Raw genomic sequence first — 14835 nt, 5'->3', positions numbered from 1 at the left:
CAGCTTTTATATCTCTAGGCATGCCCACCTAGACCTACATACGTACAAAATGGAGCATTTCCGTTCATTATTCGGCCATTGTAAAAAATTAATACAAAACATTAAAAAGCATGGTTTAGCAGCAGAATTTTCGTCGCAAAATTTCGGTCTTAAAATCAGAACAATAGCAAAGAGAAGATTATATTTTATTTGTTTATGCTTGTATCGAATTTGCAATTTCCTCGTCTTTTCTTCGGTGCTATGAAATAGGAAATATTTACTCTTGCAACAAATAATTTAAGAATAATCTTTTTATTATCGTAAACTTTCTATTAAATTTCCGTCCTTCTTTTTGGTAATATGTCGATCTTGTGCTATTAAAGAAAGAATTGGCAAAACTCGTAAGCGCCTGGAAATATTTCCAGCAAAGAAGAAAAGGAATTATTTCATCCGATTTATATGGAAATGTATGTGTAAACAAGACGAGATATGTAAGCATGTTTTCAAATCTTGTAAACTGACGAGTTCTCCCTTTCACAATACGCATAAATATAAATACCTATATATAAATACATTACAAGAAGTAAAGGAATTCCGGCTAATATATATATAGACATAAAGACGTGTTTATATATATATATATATATATATATATTAAAAGATGGAGTAAAGGAATTCCAACCAATAATATGCTTATCTACATCGATAAATATATGCGTATCCTTGGATATAGCTTGCTTTCCATATAAAATTTACAGATTCAAATATCATACCTTGATATCGGCTTAAATCGAAAAGCTAGCATAGGGCTTTAGTCGTCTGCATACAGCCAATAGTTCTCCTTGCCTACAGCAAAAGGAAAAGGTGTTAAACGGTTTTTTACTTCTCCTCGTTTATATTTTCATTCACTTCATTTTTATATATGTTTGAATTAGGTTATATTAGGTCTCTATATTTTCTAAATCCTCGCAGGCTAAAAATGAAAATTAAAATATACCTTCTAAGCCCATGACTGAACATCTCAGTAATTTTTGTTAATTAAAGAAAAAATGTTTTTTGTTATGAATATTTGTTCACTAAAAGCCTTTTAAGAGGAAACTCTTGGTTACTTTATTCAATTGGAAGCGCATAGAAATATGCATCGAAGCGTAGTCCCGCTTTATCCGTTTTTTATTGTTTTCATGTTTTAGAATAAAAAAATTAATAGGGTACCCAACATTTCATAAAAGCGTTATAATGTTGACGAGTTTTTGAAAAACACAAGTTTTTAAATAAAAGATTAATAGCGGAAAACGCCTGCACGCAATTGCCGCAGTGCATTGGAATATAAACTTTAAGGCAAATATATCGAGCAAGAAAAAAACAAAATTATAAACTTATTAGCCAGTGTTGTATTTACGCTATATAAAAAAGAGGCATTAATCAAAGCAATTATTTTCGCTAGATAAGTGGGCGACTACTATTATTACTACTACTTACTGCCAGCTGCTACGATTATTTACTAAATACTACTAAGCATTTAAAGCATTCCTGTCTTCTTGATCATTACGCCACATTTCAAAGCATAAAATTAGGTAGAATTTCTTAACAAAGGCAAATTTATGTTTATCATCTCATTTAAGTTAAATTCATACAAGCGAAAAGGCAAATCAGAGAGCACGGCAATGAATTTATAAAATAAAAGTTACGAGGCTTTTTCTAAGTGTACCTGCGCGATTAAATTCATTTATTGAAAAATTTCGGTATACGTGCGTAAATGTGTGCCTACTGAAAGGCAAGAATATTTCAAACAAAGTCAAGTACGCATAGCAAAGAAAACGCAGTTATTTCTTCGCATTCGAGATTATGAAGTAAGTAAAGAAAAAAAAAGTGCGTAAAATATACTTAAATTTTTGCACATGTTCTGGAAAATATATTTCTGCTATGTGCGAGAAGAAATACAGAAAAAAATATGGAAAAAATTCCATCAGGTAACTGAATGAATAAAATGTAAAAAACTTGTTGCATGGTTTTGTCGTTTATTTTCTAATATCGGTTCCTCTCTTTAACTTTATGAGTGCACGAAAGAGAGAGAGAGAAGCTAACGTAGCTATTTTTAATAAAAAGCCGCCATTTTTCCCAAAGAAATGAAATCTCTTACTTTTATGATTTTAGGCGTAGTTCGTCCAATAATGATTTACAGTTAAATATTCTACAAGTGAAGGAATTTTTTTAAAATTTCTTTTTCAGTTTGCCTAAAAGTTTGCTTTGTGTTACAGAAATCTTATCCCTTAAATTCAATTCGCATTTCCCGATGAGTATTAAAGAAGAGAAGAAAGCTTCGCCTTCTTCCAATATGGCAGTAGGTGTTAAAATTCTCAATGATAAGAAGAAGAAAGTACCGTCACTTCAGTTGCCCTTTATGACATCCGTTCCGTCAGTACCGTTATCGCCGCCTAAGCAGATCACTTTGTCAATTGCGAAGCCGAAGAAACCTGTGAGCAAGGAAAAGAAAATGGATCATTATTTAATGCAAACGATAAAAGGTGAAAAAAATGCCGAAGGTGTTGAAGGTCCGGAAACTATCGATTTTATTTTAACTGATAACAATGAAGATGACGACGGCAGCGGAGGGATTACTAAACCAAGTGGTGAGATTACTGAAGAATTACGCTTAACTGATGAGGAAGAACACGATGGAGTGCAAGGAGGAAATGAAAAAACTGAAGAAATTGTGGAACATGTGTGTGGCAAATGTTTCAAGACATTCAGACGTTTAAGGGTAAGATTTTTTCGATCCAAATTACTATGATTTCTTCGTAACTTCTTCTTTTGATCATTTCGTACTCTTAACAGGGTTTAAAAAAGCATTTGGATTATTGTCGCTTTGATAGCGGTTATCATTTGCGCAAAGCCGAAATGCTTAAGAATCTGGAGAAAATAGAAAAAGATGCCGTTATTATGGAGAATAAAGACGTTTGCTTTTGCTGCGGCGAAAGCTATGATACTTATCATGTAAATCAATTTTGAAATTATTTTTCAAATTAATTGAAATTGATAGGTTTTCATCATTGGTATCATTTGTATGTGTATAATTCTACAGTTGGGTCATATAAACTGTCCAGACTGCCCCAAATCCTTTAAAACGCAAATGAGCTACGAACGCCACATCTTCATTACTCATTCCGAATTGAATGATCACCCCTGTTCGATTTGCAACGCGAAATTGCGCAGTGGGAACTTGTTGATATTGCATGAGGAACAGCATAAAAATCGTGGCAAACCGTATGCTTGTAAAATTTGTGGTAAAGATTTTACACGTTCCTATCATTTGCATCGTCACCAGAAGTATTCATCTTGCTCGGCTAATGAGAACGACTCGATGAAGTGTAAAGTGTGCGATAAAGCCTTTTATCGTTTAGATAATTTACGAGCTCATCTCAAACAACATTTAGGTACGCATGTCACAAAAAAGCCCGAATACATGTGTCCCATTTGCAAGAATTGTTTCTATAGTTTATCTACACTAAAGTAAGCTATTTTTTTTTTTTTTTTAAGTGTTTCAGTAACATTTAATCGTCTCTTGTGTATATAGCATTCATACTCGCACTCATACGGGAGAGCGTCCGTTCGATTGTGATTTGTGTGAGAAAAAGTTCCCATCTTTAGTGGCCCTTAAAAAGCATCGTCGTTATCATACCGGCGAAAAACCTTATACATGCTCTGTGGTAAGTTGATTTTAACTTAAATGTTGTCCTACTGAGCCCAAACGGAAAATTTTTCATACGCTTTAGTGCAAGCAATCGTTTGCCGTTAAGGAAGTGCTAAACCGTCATATGAAACGTCATACCGGTGAAAGGCCATATGTATGCAATGAATGTGGAAAAAGTTTCATACAAGGAGTGCAACTACGCAATCACAGTAAAACTCATTTACGTCCTTACGAATGCAACAAATGCCCCGAGAAGTTTAAAACCGAAAAACAGTGAGTACCATTCGTATGACAGGGATTCGTATAGCATTCATTTACTGCAATCACCAAGGAGTAGAAGGGAAATAGGACATTTATTAAATCATTTTTAATATTGTAGAATAGACACAAGAGATTCTATAATCCGTATATAATTCTGGGGGAATGCTTATGTCCATTGAGATTAGAATTATGGCTACGAGTCAGTCAAATGTTAACCAGGGATTTAGTGAAGAGAGGTAAGAGCCGGCGAAGACGAAGCTTCCGTTAGCTACCTTAGATTAGGTAGAGAAATGCAGCGTTAAGCGTGAGACCTGCTCGTAAATTTGGCCCAATCCAGTACATTTCCAATAGACATCTTCCCTGAGGTAAAACAAGTCAATATATCAAATTTCATCAAAATATCTGAAAAGTTCGACTTGTAAACCGCACGCAGTCGGACATATAGGAAGATTTAAATCATCTTCTTTATCGATTGGTATAACAAATTATGGGATCTTCTGCAGTCGCGCTACGGATATTATACATATCGATACTTTAATAGATCTTTATAAGGCAAAAATGTTGAAAGAAACTATAAAAAAGGATTGAAAAATACTTTAAAAGTTGCTGTCAAGTCATATATAAAATGTAGGATTTCAAACATCACATAAATCTTGTGTCGTACTAAGCATTACCAAATGTTCTTCCTACATTCTGCATTCTTCTTCTATGTTGTTCTTATGTGTTCCTATTGCCGCAAAGGGTGAAATATATTTCCAGACATTTTTCGCTTCAATACTCTCTCTTTCTCTCTCTAGCTTTTTGTTTTCTCTGGCTGCCTTCTATTCTATTAAGAAAGAAACTAATATTATTTTGAATTTCAGATTACAACGTCATTTTAGGGATCATCAAGTTTTAAGTAAGCGCCGTGGGCGATCAAAATACCCTCATAGATGTGAGACTTGCAAAGTATCGTTTAAAACTGAAAGTGAATATACTCAGCATATGAAAAAAGGCTCGCACTTAAGTAAGTTTATTGCAAGATTATTGACTCTTTGTTCCCTAAGATAAAAAGATCATTTCGTATGCTTAGCTCCTGCTCAGAAACGAAAAATTAAAAATCGTACGGATTGCGCGGTTTGTAAAAAAAATTTTGACTCTGTACAGAGTTTACAATTTCATATACTCAAAGTGCATCAGGAAGATCCGGAAAATTTTGTTAATGAAGATCCTTTTCAACGGCCAACCGTTAGTAATGAATCAAAGCAATGGGAGAGAGAAAATGATGAAGTTCCGCCACCAGCACCGAAAATTATAAAAATCGAAAGTAATGATGATATACCACATACTGAGATTATTCGAATCGTGGATACTAGTATACCAAATCTTGTAAGCAGCAATCTTAAGACATTTAATGATAAACAACCCATAATAAAAGCGGATGAAGGAACAATTGCTTCGTCCGATAAAGTCCAAATTTTGCAAGAATTTGTAATTCATGACCAGCCAACCACATCGTCGGTTGTCTCCGCCAATACTGGACAAACCATTATACTATCGAACGAAGCATTTACGGTTATACCTTTGGAATCAGATGGTGGTATTATTGAGCCTATAACCACTCACACTTTGCCAAATAGTGTAATTGTACCGGCATCCATTAAAAAATCTCAGAAAAAATCGTTGGCAGAAAGTTTAGCTGCTGCCATTGCTGATAATGATGAATTAACAACGTTTGCTGAAGAGGATGAAGAGCTAAGCGAAGATGACTATAAACTCAAAGATAATGTTTATAAACTACTCGATATGTTAGTGGATAATGTTACATTGAAAAAATTCGGTTGGCCTGAAACTACAGAGGAGAAAGTAAGCTTTAGAGAAGAGAAAGGAAGCCCTAAACTATCGTAAATTTAAATATTCATTTTCAGGTCCTATGCAAGGTCATTGAAAATTGTGGTCACGATTTATCAAAAGATCCTTACAATTATCAGGAGTGGGATTACGGTAACTTTAACATTTAATTAAAATTTAACCTTTAATACTCGAATCTAAATTTATAAAAAGAAAAAATTTTTAATTCGTGAAATTGAAAATAATAATCAAGTTATTTTCTGTATTTGACACATTAGGTACCCGGATGCGCGAATATGTCAAGTTATTGTTTACCGTGGTTATACATAACGACTCAATCAAACAACTTTTAAATAACTATCCCATTGATGAGGTAATTGAATACGTTTTAGGCAACGATGACGATGACGAGGACGACGACGATGATGATGATGAGAACGATGATAATACCAATGAGAACAAAGAGGAGAAAAAAACAGACAAATCTGCTAATAGTTCGAAACAAATTAACAAAACGGATAATAATAAAACCGTAAAAAGCGAAAAAGAAAAATTGAAAAACTAAAGTTAACTAAAAAAAATTTCGAAAACTGACAATAATTTTTACCTTCAAAGTAATCTGAACAATTGATGCTTGATTTATTATACGTAAGACGTACTTTTGTAAATTGAGTGTATGATAAGTATTTTTATATATCCTTTTTCTAAAAATAATGAGCAATAATTTCTATTGCAGCGTTTGGAAAGACTTATAACAGTTTAGAGAATAAGCGGACAACACTATCGTTAACATGAAATTTATTTAACATGATGTACACAATAAAGTACATTTAAAAAATTTAGAAGAACAGTTAAATCAAAGTAACTTTTATGGCTTTTTATTAAAACAATAGGAAATGTTGTTGACAGTAAAGAATTCGTGATTAAAATAATTAATTAACCTTTCAATGAGAGAAAGTTAAAGATTATATCGTTTTGTTACGCCGAAAACATTCGCCTAACAAGAATTTGTCTTGAGGAAAGGAACGTGTACGCCAACAAGGCTCAAGATGCTGAATGATCCAAAACTGACCATAAGATATTTGTTCGCTAGAATTTAAGCAAAATACTACACCCATTGAAATTATGTACCATAAATTTCCTGTTGCTCGAGTTAGGTTGAATTTTTTTGCATATTAAAATTAGCTTCGAATCTCTCGAAAAATAATTTTAAAAAGCATTTGGATTGAGAAACTGAGAAGACGCAGGTTCTCTTCTAGACACGCAATTAAGAAATTAATGTTAAGGTTTAATCATGTATGTATTTAATGTATTCAAGGAACTCTTTCGACTGCTAGACCTGGGCTTATGATTGAGCCTTATTTGAGCCTTTCGATAGTATTTAAAACCGAGGTATAAGTATGCCAAAAATTGACACTTTTGAAATAGATCAAATACATCCATAAGTAATAAAAATAAAAAGCACAATTAAAATTCATTGTGTCTTTGAGAAACAAGTAAGTACATTATAGTTAAGCAAGGCTGACTTTAGATATCCTAGATGACTTCGTCTAGTGCACTTATTCGCCAACAATTACACATTATTTTCATGCGTAGGCATGCTTGTCATGCAAGCCCAAGAAAGCATAGTGGAGAATGACCAAAACATCACATTGGCGTCTGATTCAAGTCAGGCAAAAATTTTTTTATTTTTCCATCTCCGTCACAAAAAACTAAAAATTATACCTTCTTGAGAGTTTGTTTTTCGTAATAAACCCTCTATATGTTAGCGTCGAAAAAATAAACCTACCTGATCCAAATTCCATGCCTTTAATTTTTTGGCTTAATTGCCACCATAAACTAATTTTCGTCACAATTATGTCAAACTACTGGCATGAACGAATTTTCATTATAAAATATTGACTCTGAAGCCTTTCTAGCATATAAGACCCTTTTGGCATATCCTGAGAGTTCTTCTAAGCGATGGTATCCAAAAACTAGACCTACGTGGCTCAAATTCGGTCAATTCAAATTCGTTGTCAATTTACTATTGCGAACCAATTTTCACCAAGAAATATTGAAAATTGTATAGGAGGTTATTGAGAGGAGGTTCAAAAAGTTAGCACAACTGAACCAAATGTTCCATACTAATAGCTTTGTCGAAATACATTTAACTAATTTTCAAGATAAGTCGTTATAAGGGAAGTGAACGAAAATGCGGATTGATCCGAACCACTTTTAACGGCACTCGCCTTTAGATCAAAGGACATCAATGCACCAAATTTAATGAAAATGTCTAAAAAATTGCGACCTGTACGTTGAACACAAGAAAATATACACATTACAAATGTGCGTACGCTTAATTTACCCTGTACCACAAACGGTGTAGGGTATAACAAAGTCGAATAGAACATGTCGGGGGAATGGGTACGATTGGTAGCGAGGAAAACGCGCCAACTTAAACTTATTCGAGAGCAGACGCTGCCTGTCACTTTGGTTAGAAATAATCAAGAAGTCCTTAAAAATCGTCACACGCTTCTTTCGATTTCGATGAAATTGCGAGAAGCCCAATGCCCAAAAATGAAAATCTCTTCTTTAATAGATCATCGTGAACACACGAACTTGGATCAATTCAGAACGCGTTTCTAAATCGATCGGTGTAATGAAAGATGGCGGTTTCACATGTCTTTTTGGGTGTTGTATTTATCCGGACGTATCCTTGATATATCCTCGTATCACAAGCGGTTTAAAAAGGTATTGTGACACCTTTCCTTTTTTTCAATTTCTTAAAATTCCTTGAAATTATTCCTACTGCATATAAATCCCTTCTTATCAACGTCCTTCATGCTTGACTAAATTTGCTTTTCAACCATGATTGGGTGAAAGGGAAAAAAGTTGTGTGGCATCGTTGTCTTCAAGTTACCAAGGATACGAAAATCCCTTGCCACGACTAACAACTAAACATTCCTTTAAACATGTTCTACTTTTAGTGTAACATTTTTAATAGAAGGCATTTTTTTAAAAAAAAACTATGGCTGATAACGTCTTAGATCCTTCAGTTATAAAACTCACTCAAACAACTTTGGGTAAATATGTTAAAAAACCGGCATTAAGTGAAAAGCTGCTGAAGAAGCCACCGTTTCGTTTTCTGCATGACGTCTTTAATGCGGTAAAAATCTATGAAACGTTGATCCGATATTAAAGAAAATGAGATTTTTACAATTATTTCTAGGTTATACGTGAGACAGGCTCTTTTACGGGCTTGTACACGCCGGAAGAATTAAATTTCGAAAATATCGTAGATCGTGAGGGAAAAATGCGATTTTTACAAAAAATGATTGATGTTGTTAGTAAGTTACCTGTGCGGATCGTAATAATTGGTAACGTTTTTATACCCATCACCGAGGGATGAGGAGGTATATTCATTTTGTCAAAACGTTTTCAACGCCAAGAAGGAAGCATCACGCCTACCCAATATTATAGTGTATCAAGCTTTAATTGTTTCTTCAATACCTTTATGACGCGCAGAAATAAGCTTCAAAAACCCCATAAAGTATGCAAATTTTCAAATTTCGAATGCATTTAAATATGTCCGCTTTTTCGTCTGTCCATCTGTCCGTTTGCGCAACTTTGTAGTATTTGCGGTAAACATTCTCCCGTTAGCGAAAATGAAGATATCGCCTACAAATTTGCATAAGACTTTGGAATTGATTTAAACTTTTTCAAGGACATGCCTACAGCATCAACACCCCTATGCCACAAAAACTTTTATTTTGAAAATTGAAGAGATCAGGTGCGCGCACACCATATTATATAGCGGAATAATTTTGTTCTTTTACTTCTTTTGTCTTTTTTTGGGGTAAACGGCGATGGGTATAAAAGATTCAGTCCTGGCCGATTTTAACTTTCTTACTTGTTTTTGTTTTTTTACTATAGAATTAACTACAAAAGTTGATTTAACGGTACGTGCTTCGAAAATTGTGGCCGGTCTTGAATCAGAAAAAACGAACGAACTTTTACAATTGATGGGTGAGATCATTGAAAAGCAATTGGATTGGAAGTCAGCGGTGGAGCAAAGGTCCGGCGATGGTGAGGTTGCAAAAATAGTCGAAACGAAGAAAAGTAAAGATGCAGATAAATCTAAAGGTAACAGAAAGTTAAAACCAAAGTCCCAAGAAAAGGATATTAAAATCAAAGATGAAAAATCGAATAAAATCAAAACCAGCATCAAAGGACTAAGTAAGCCATCCTCTAAAGAGGAAAAGAAGAAGTCGACAGAGGAAGCTAAAGTTAAAACAAAATTAGTGACGAAGCAGTCATCAAAAGAGAAAATTAAATCGAAAGAAACACTAAAAGCTAGAGAAAAAGTTTTAAAACCGAAAACAGATAGTGAAGGAGCGAGTGGTTCTAAAGACACGGAAAGCGAGCACTTGGTAGAAAAAGCTAAACTTTTTGAAAAAGTTGCTTCTCAAGAAGAAGTTGAGAAACCGTCAGCCAAAGCGATTGAAACAGAAGAAAGCCAAGCTAAGATAATTGAAGAGTCTACTGACCCTAAAATGATATCTAATGGAGAAATCTTGAAAACCAAAGACATAATAGAAACGCAAAAAGAAGAAGAGAAAGCTTTAGCCAAAAAAGTTGTGAAAGACCCATTAATCTCTGAAGATAAGCCGATTGAATTGAAGTCGTCGGAGAAATGGAAACGCTCGGCAAACAAAATTCAGCAAAGTATTGCAACATCTTTAAAAGAGACGGAGGAAGTGGCGATAGACCGGTCAGAGCCAATTACTAAGCGACAAGTAGAAGAAAAGTTAGAAAAAATTGACCCATCTCCTCCAAGACCGGTGGTTAACGCTGAAGTAAAACGTGAGATTACTTTCACCCGCGAAAATTCCAAAGATGGCAGTAGACCAAGAACATCTTTAAGACCTCCTAGTGCACGGCCACCCTCAGCTCGGCCAGGCGCCCCCCGTCGACGAGATAAAAATATTGAAATCGTTCTGCAACCGAATGATCAAATAAAATTAGCCGGTGTTAATATTAAATTAGAGACATTTGGAGATTTGGATGACGATGGTGAAAATTTGGTAATAATTGAAAATCCAGACACTCAGACAATTGCCCAAAGCCTAACTGACAGCTATGTCGAAAAAGGCAATGAAAACGCCGAGCAAGTTGATGAAGCCGCACAACAAGGGCATTTAGTGCAACAGATATTGGAAACGCAAAAGGAATTAATACAAGAAACGAGTGCCAAGGGAATGGAAAAGAATGAAAAGGTATCAAATGAAAGACAAATAATAATCAGTCCGCCCGACTTATTATTACTAAACTCCAACTCTTTTTTTTTACATTTTAGATTTTAGTTTTAGATTTTTCAGTTAATTGTAGTGTTTATCCCCTACACCACTTGTGTCACAAGGATACTTTAACATTGCGCGGACGTGTTCACCTGCCAGAACGATTCGAGATAGACTCACCTTTTATTATACCGATCGATTCAGAAACTGAATTAGTGGAAGTAAGCTTGTCTGTCCGTCTTGTTTTCTTGTGTTCAACCTACAGGTCGCAAATTTTTGAAATATTTTGATGAAATTTTGTGCAATTCCGAAGTGTTTTGGGCCAAGGGCAAGCGCTATTGGGAATGGACCACACTTTCAACTGGTCCGCATTAAACGCTTTCCTTGGAAAAGTCATTACATCAATAACTACAGGAAGGTATAGGGTATTTGAAAACGGGCCGTGGCTTACTACATTGTTTTCACTTGACTACTTTTATACAAGTCCGCGTTGTTTACATGTTTTCTAGGATAATGCAAATAACTTGATGTCGAAACAAACGACATCTCGTAATATGAATAACTTGCGTGATGTGATACAGAATCTTACGAAATCAATTAATCCTTTGGGTAAATTAATGGATTTTATTCCCGAAGACATCGATGCCATGCAATTAGAATATACCATGTGGCGGGATTCGTACACGCAGGCAGCCAATGAATTAAAAAAAGAGAAAAGGTACGAAAAAAGGAAATGCAGGATTAAATGATGAAAGAAATTGTCTGTATGTATGTATGTTTTTTAATTCTAGTCTCACCGAATCATCAACTGAGCCGATGAAAAATCAATTAATACAAATTGAAGCTAATATTACCGAATATCAGGAAAGCATCGATGTCAGTCGTGTCAAGATTTTGCAAAATTCTGAAAAAATATTAAAACTATTGATGACTCGACAGTGAATTTGAAGGAAAGAAAAACGCAATTGCTTTTAAAAATACCCTGTGTAAATAATCGTTGTTTTGTTAAATATTCCCTCGAATAATATAAAAAGGAGAGAAAGCATCTTTTAAATAATAAAAAAATCAAAGTATCGTTAAAATAAAATGCATTCTAAAGTCCTTCTATTATATTTTTGAAAGCAAGTTTTGCCTAGAGAAAGAGTTTTGAAACCGGAGCATTTGCCCGATTTTCCCAGAAAATAAATTTCCGAGAGAGGGAGAGCCCAAGTGCAAATTCGTGGCGCGTCATGCAGCTGTAGATTAGGGGAAAAGCGAATTGACGGATTAGAAATGAAGCCATGAACTTAGTTAATAGCAATATGCTTGTAAAAATGTTTACGGAAGGCACAGTCAGTCGGGAACGAACATTTGAATCGAAAAAAAAGTTAAGAATGCTGTCAAACTAAGTAAACTGTAAATAATCCTACCTTAAAAGAAATTGATTGTAAGTAAAACCACGAACCTGTGATACGAACCGTATTAAGAAGACCAAACTTCGTGACATAATTATTATTATAAGTTGTCACGATTCGGTTGTATATCTTCTTTATTTGCTTCTGATATTATCACTTCAAGAATTCCATCCGATCTCGTTAACCAATTAATTAATGCGCACAAGAGGACTACTACGTGTAAAAATGTTAAATGTCAAATTAATTCACAAAGCAGAACAAGTTTATAACAAAAGTTCATGAAAGCTATGGGATTACAACTGTTTGCAAGAAAACGTACAAAAAATTAAGTCTAGAATTTATTGAAGTATAAGAGCATTCCATATGTCATTATAGTTCGTTCGTATTATAGTATATAGAGAGTACGATAAGCTATTGTTAACAAAAAGGAAACACAAACAAAGCAAAATATGTCTTTTTAAGGAGTTGGAGCATATTGGCTGCATTAAAAATCGTGTCATTTTTCTAAACTTACTTTAAAACAAATAACAACGTTGTGGACGAACGAGCGATCCAAAATTAGTCTCCTATTTGCTCCAAGTCCAAGGCCAGTATTATAAATTGTTATGTCAAACTACCGTGGACGATGAGTTTTCATTAATTAAAAATTAGACTCTACGTCTACGTCAGCATATATAGCTTGTGTATTTGTAAGAGAATTTCGTATGAGAAAGGGTTTTAAAATATGATCCTATCCCATCCGTATTTTTCAAACACACTTAGTATGGAAAATTGCAACTTCTAAGTAGAACGAACGCATGGACATACATGCTTAAATCGATTCAGAAAATAATTTGGGATAACAACAACACGTTTATCTATTCCACGATCTACTACGTGTTGCATATTTATGCAGAATTATAACAAGTGGTATTGAGAGTAAGTTCATATTACCACTTAATTGGGACGAGAGCAAAGGCATTTGTAAACGCGTTCCCATAAAATCGCTTTTCTAGATATGCCACTCGTACCTTCATGATTATATTACATGCACGATGCATGGAGCAGAATGTTAAATGGCTCGGGTGACCTTGTAGGTTTTACTTTTTGCTGAACAACTTTTATTAAGCAGAAGAATATATATAAAAGGGATTATGAATTTGTACACACACTCAGACCTAAAATTGATACATCGTTAGTCGCAAAGTTATTAAAATTTACCAATAATTTAATAAATAATTTTATTTGTAACTCTTAAGATCTTAAATCCTATTCTTTACTATAATCAACAGTAGCCGAGAAACAAGACAAATAATAAAACGAAATTCGATCCGGAAAAGAAGTAAAAGAACATATGGAGTAAGTGCAGCTGATTTCTTCCATTTTCCAAATTGTGGGGAATTGTGGGCGTGTCATTTGAAAAGTTTAGATCAACACCAAGTTCTTTTGCAAATTTGTAGGAGATATCTTCATTTTCGTTAAAGGGAGAATGTTTATCACAGATACTACAAAGTTGCGAAAGCAGACAGATGGACAGATGGAAAAGCAGAAATGTTCAGTTGCATTCCAAATTTGAAACTGGTCAAAAATTTGTGTACTTTACGGGGTTTTTGAAGCTTATTTCCGCGCTATTATTAAGTTATGGAAAAAACATTTAAGCTTGATATTGGGTAGGCATGGTCAATTTTTTCCATATCTGTGAACAAATGCTAAAGCATCGTCCATTGAATATGCGCTCAAATTTTCGTACATTTATTTGCTGTAGTTTATGAGTAATGAGCAAAACACCTACTGCTTGTGGGGGTTACGAATGGGGACCTTGAAGGCGTTTTACTTACAACATTTTCAATTTTTCTGAGAACGTGCGGGGCGTTAAAAACATTACTTCTTAGTAAGGGAATTCATTTCATCAAATTAAATTTATTTTAATCGCTATAGTAATGGAAGAGATGTAAGAAAATTTCACTCGCATGATGAGGAATTGTTTTTACTTACCAATCGCAATGTTCTATCATTTTCCACATTGTTCCAACTTTCTGATAGGTAACCGACTTTGTTTTTTTTTAACACTCTTTTAGACGGAAGCTGATAATTAACTAAGCATATTATAAGAAAGTGTCAATCAAGACCAGACCCCAGTCCAAAATCCTTTGGTAGTAGATCCCCACAACAATTCGCTATGGGTATAAAAAAAGCTACAAATTTCACCAGCACTAGCGAAGTAAAAAAGTTTTAACTGTTAAAAATTCTTTAATGCTTGACAGATCGTCGCCTTGATGGAATTTTCATTTTTTCGATCATCGTTTTATTCATAAAGACTTAATTTTTCTTTTCATAATTTTCGGTGCATTTTATTAGCAAAAATTTTCAAGTTGATCTCGACCGAATAGAACAGAACCATCTAGCGTTCTAAGACTCTTCA

At 34.3% G+C, this 14835-nt stretch overlaps 2 protein-coding genes across 4 annotated transcripts; both read left to right on the top strand.

Annotated features, from left to right (window-relative positions):
• The first annotated feature begins 1591 nt into the window (after window positions 1–1591).
• LOC119640146 (protein suppressor of hairy wing-like) lies at window positions 1592–6617 on the top strand. Of its 3 annotated transcripts, none has more exons than XM_038037990.1 (10): window positions 1592–1829; window positions 2209–2740; window positions 2815–2973; window positions 3062–3489; window positions 3554–3686; window positions 3753–3943; window positions 4795–4937; window positions 5004–5776; window positions 5839–5914; window positions 6040–6617. In XM_038037990.1, the coding sequence occupies exons 1-10, from the start codon at window positions 1825–1827 to the stop codon at window positions 6324–6326; spliced, it is 2727 nt and encodes a 908-aa protein (XP_037893918.1). In that variant the 5' UTR covers window positions 1592–1824; the 3' UTR covers window positions 6327–6617. The 3 variants fall into 3 exon arrangements, with proteins under 3 accessions (XP_037893918.1, XP_037893920.1, XP_037893919.1); XM_038037992.1 differs by having other exon boundaries at window positions 1593–1829; window positions 2238–2740; XM_038037991.1 differs by lacking the exon at window positions 1592–1829 and adding an exon at window positions 1919–1949 and having other exon boundaries at window positions 2238–2740.
• A 2154-nt stretch (window positions 6618–8771) lies between these two features.
• On the top strand, window positions 8772–11982 carry LOC119640167 (TRAF3-interacting protein 1). The gene is made up of 5 exons (XM_038038022.1): window positions 8772–8909; window positions 8973–9090; window positions 9677–11019; window positions 11550–11758; window positions 11832–11982. The coding sequence occupies exons 1-5, from the start codon at window positions 8772–8774 to the stop codon at window positions 11980–11982; spliced, it is 1959 nt and encodes a 652-aa protein (XP_037893950.1).
• Window positions 11983–14835: the final 2853 nt, after the last annotated feature.

Source organism: Glossina fuscipes, unplaced genomic scaffold (genome assembly GCF_014805625.2).
Source record: "Glossina fuscipes isolate IAEA_lab_2018 unplaced genomic scaffold, Yale_Gfus_2 115, whole genome shotgun sequence".
Classification (NCBI taxonomy): domain Eukaryota; kingdom Metazoa; phylum Arthropoda; class Insecta; order Diptera; family Glossinidae; genus Glossina; species Glossina fuscipes.
Note: the sequence above shows the minus strand (reverse complement) of the source record. Positions and strands in the feature narration are given on the sequence as shown.

Coding starts and splice junctions, on each gene's coding strand:
- LOC119640146 (XM_038037990.1), top strand. Junction 2,974..3,061: donor AAAGCTATGATACTTATCAT/GTAAATCAATTT, acceptor ATAATTCTACAG/TTGGGTCATATAAACTGTCC. Junction 4,938..5,003: donor GAAAAAAGGCTCGCACTTAA/GTAAGTTTATTG, acceptor TCGTATGCTTAG/CTCCTGCTCAGAAACGAAAA.
- LOC119640167 (XM_038038022.1), top strand. CDS start 8,772: ATGGCTGATAACGTCTTAGATCCTTCAGTTATAAAACTCACTCAAACA. Junction 9,091..9,676: donor AAAAATGATTGATGTTGTTA/GTAAGTTACCTG, acceptor TTTTTACTATAG/AATTAACTACAAAAGTTGAT. Junction 11,020..11,549: donor GAATGGAAAAGAATGAAAAG/GTATCAAATGAA, acceptor CATGTTTTCTAG/GATAATGCAAATAACTTGAT.